The sequence below is a fragment of the Cyprinodon variegatus genome, unplaced genomic scaffold (genome assembly GCF_000732505.1).
Source record: "Cyprinodon variegatus isolate N-32 unplaced genomic scaffold, C_variegatus-1.0 Scaffold15, whole genome shotgun sequence".
Classification (NCBI taxonomy): Eukaryota; Metazoa; Chordata; class Actinopteri; order Cyprinodontiformes; family Cyprinodontidae; genus Cyprinodon; species Cyprinodon variegatus.
Genome location: NW_015150468.1, coordinates 426,453 through 429,534, shown reverse-complemented (window position 1 = coordinate 429,534; position 3,082 = coordinate 426,453). Strand labels below are relative to the sequence as shown.

The 3,082-nt window shown below is 34.8% G+C and overlaps 1 protein-coding gene across 1 annotated transcript in view; it reads right to left on the bottom strand.

Annotated features, from left to right (window-relative positions):
• ctdspl2 (CTD small phosphatase like 2) overlaps positions 1-3,082 on the bottom strand; it is an 11,549-nt gene that overhangs the window by 4,002 nt on the left and 4,465 nt on the right. Inside the window, 7 exon segments of the mRNA XM_015384885.1 lie at positions 570-665; positions 1,009-1,135; positions 1,680-1,759; positions 1,846-1,908; positions 1,993-2,079; positions 2,437-2,548; positions 2,925-3,048. Of these exon segments, the coding sequence (XP_015240371.1) occupies positions 570-665; positions 1,009-1,135; positions 1,680-1,759; positions 1,846-1,908; positions 1,993-2,079; positions 2,437-2,548; positions 2,925-3,048 (689 nt within the window).

Genomic DNA, 3,082 nt, shown 5'->3' with positions numbered 1-3,082 from the left:
AGGGGAAAAAAAGACGTTTAAGTGTGCCTTATAGTCGTGAAAATACGGTACATGTTTATTACATTACTTTTGGGCTCCTTGGGGCTGATTAAACTGAAGTGAAGGGAGGGATTTGACTTTAGCATTTGGTTTGAGTGAGGAAGGGATACTTATAATAAAACCCTAAATTTATTGTCCAGAAAGTTTAGTATGACAACAATTTCTTTTTTAATTAGTGAAAGTCATGGTGAGTGAAATGGTAAAACGTGTTCAAGACCACGGACTACAACAGTGGTTGATCTAAAACACTCCTGAATCTAAATAAATTTCGCCTGGGAGGTTTAAAAAAAAAAAAAACTGACCTTTTTTTTCTTTTGTTTTTACCAATATTATTTTCAGAGAAATTTGATTTCAGGTTTTCTATCATCTGAAAACCACAACAAATAAAAAAAAAAAAAAGGAAAGATGTGTCTAAATATGTAAACTTTTAAACTGTACCTTTTATATGACATTGTATAGGAAATAACAGAGTCAATGTTTTGATTTGTGAGACTTGTATTCATATCCAAGTAAAGAGCAGCCCTGCTTACCATCTCAACCAGCTTCTCCAGAAAAGGGACCAGTTTTAGCAGCTCGTTGTCATTCTTATCCATGAACCAGCTCTCTATTGGAATCCCATTGGATAACTGTGGAGACAAAAGACAACTTGTGAGAAAGGACTGGTGTATGTCTAGCTGACCTGAACAAGTATGCCAGCAACTTGGTGAATCTGACATCAGATGGACATGAAAAGGAGTAGAGAGAGTCACTGATATCGCCTCAATTGGGAGAAGGAAAAAAAACAAAATATTTGAAGGATAAAAAATAAAAACGAACTTTATTTTTGGCATTATTTCCATGCAGGCTTCTTCATCAAATGATGCCAAAAAGACTTCATGACAGAAATTTATTACAATGTCATCACTATTACCATTATCTTCACAATTGTATAATTTTTACTTTGTGCTGCATTTACGGTCTTCATTTTACCTGATATGCAAAGGCCTGTGGGGAATTGTCAATGATGATGGTCTTTGACAGATCTCTGCCCAAGATGTTGAGGTCCTTAATATAGTTTCCCTGGACACAGACGCAATGCTCACGAAATAACCGGTGTCTACATTTACCAAAGGGGGAAAAAAATAAAATAAAGAAGAGAAGAAAAAAAAAAAAATCAGTATTGCTGTCAGCAAGATCAATAATTTACAAACACTGACACCTGCAACAGAAGCCAAATGCAAACCTGGCGAATCTGAACTAATGCTTCATAAATAGTCTAAAAGAAAATGGTAGCAACCAACAATTATTTTTCCTAAATAATTAATCAAAGGATATCCGATTGATCAAATAATAATAGAAAAGCAAAAGGTGCCTTAGAGAAGTCCTTATGAAGAAAAAATATATCCCCAAAGGGGTGATTATTTTTCCATCTTAAATGCAAGTATTTTTATATACCTTTTATTTATTTAACACGATTTTAGCATTATTAACCTCTTAATTAGTTGTCTTCTCACCTAATGGTATGTGGTAGGGTCTGCATACTTCAATGATTAATCGATTAACAAATTAAACGATTATTTGAAAAAGCCATAAACCTTGATTAATGGTTTTAGTCCTAATGCCTGCCATGCGATAACTCCTTAATAAAACAAACTTCATACCTCACAAGCTGCTTTTTAGGATCCAAAATGTTGAGTAGTTTGTCTGCATACACCTTTTTAGATGCCGTAAAAAGGATGATCTAGAACAGAATGATACTGGGTCACTCTTCTAAAATGATAAATTCAAAATAAAAATGTACCAAAGGACTATCCTGGGGTTATCTACCTCGTATATTTGAGACATACGCTCCAGAAACTCTCTGAAAAATGGCCTCAGGCGCACATACACCTGTAGAGGACAGATTATGCTTTATTGGAGACTTTGGTTCCCTCTAGTGGCATAATATGGGAATGGAAACGAAAGTGAACCAACCTGGTAAATGACATCTTGGAAGAGGACAGGGAAGGTAAGTGCTGCATCCTCTAGTTCATTTAAGCTGCAGTGAACCAACGTTTCATCCTTTTCAGAAAACATAAAAAGTTAATTTTATCCAGTTACTTCCCGGTTCAAACATCTTTAACTTAACATTTTAAAGTTTTATTTTTCTTTTTTATTTGAGCAGTATAATCTTAAGACATTTTAAGAAAATTCTAATATTTAAAAAACACACATTTTTTTTTTTTTAAATAAACATAAGTCTTATTTTCTCTGTTTTATACTTCAGGATTTTACTGACTGCTCAAGAAATATCTGGTGTTTGTAAATGCAAAAGCTTATTTGCACATCATGCTTGGCTGGGACATCCTTGTAAAGAGATTAACAATCGATGGATTGTTATTCCCTGATAAAATCCAACAGGTTGAATAATTAACCAACCAGGTCCAGAACCAGAGAGAATTCAGGCGTGCTGCGAGTCTTTAGCGGCAGGGCTGGTTTCCTGGTGAGCTGCTCTTCTGTCAGAGGAGGGACATGCTTGATAAAGAAATACCTGCCAATCAAAAGAGAAAACCAAACGAGAAACACCCATATTTAGTCAAATCATAAAATACTGGAACTTTTAAACCTTTTAAACTGTAATATATTTGTATTTTTCTCATAGAATGATGCAGCATTAAGGCGCGTAAAAGGTTTGAGATTCCAAACCATGGCAAATGCAGATTCCCAGCAAACCTCTCTGTACGCTCAGAAAATATTTTATAACTATAAGTGTCAACAAGAAATTATAAAAAAATAAATAAATAAAAAACAGCTTTGTAGTTTCTTAAGTGTTATAGAAACACGGTCAAAGATAAATAAACCAGCTGTCTAAAAACATTGTAATGGACTGGAAAGGGTTTTCTCTGTCTTTGCAGTGCGTTACTTACGGGTCAAACACTTCCCAGTCTTCCTCATAGGATGCCTCAGGTGGCACGGTTGCTGGAACATCCACATACGTCACGTTCAGATTAGAACCTGGAGCTAAAAGCGCAACGAAAAAGCATAAATTTTTTTTTTTTTTAAACAGAACAGCCCACTACAAAAG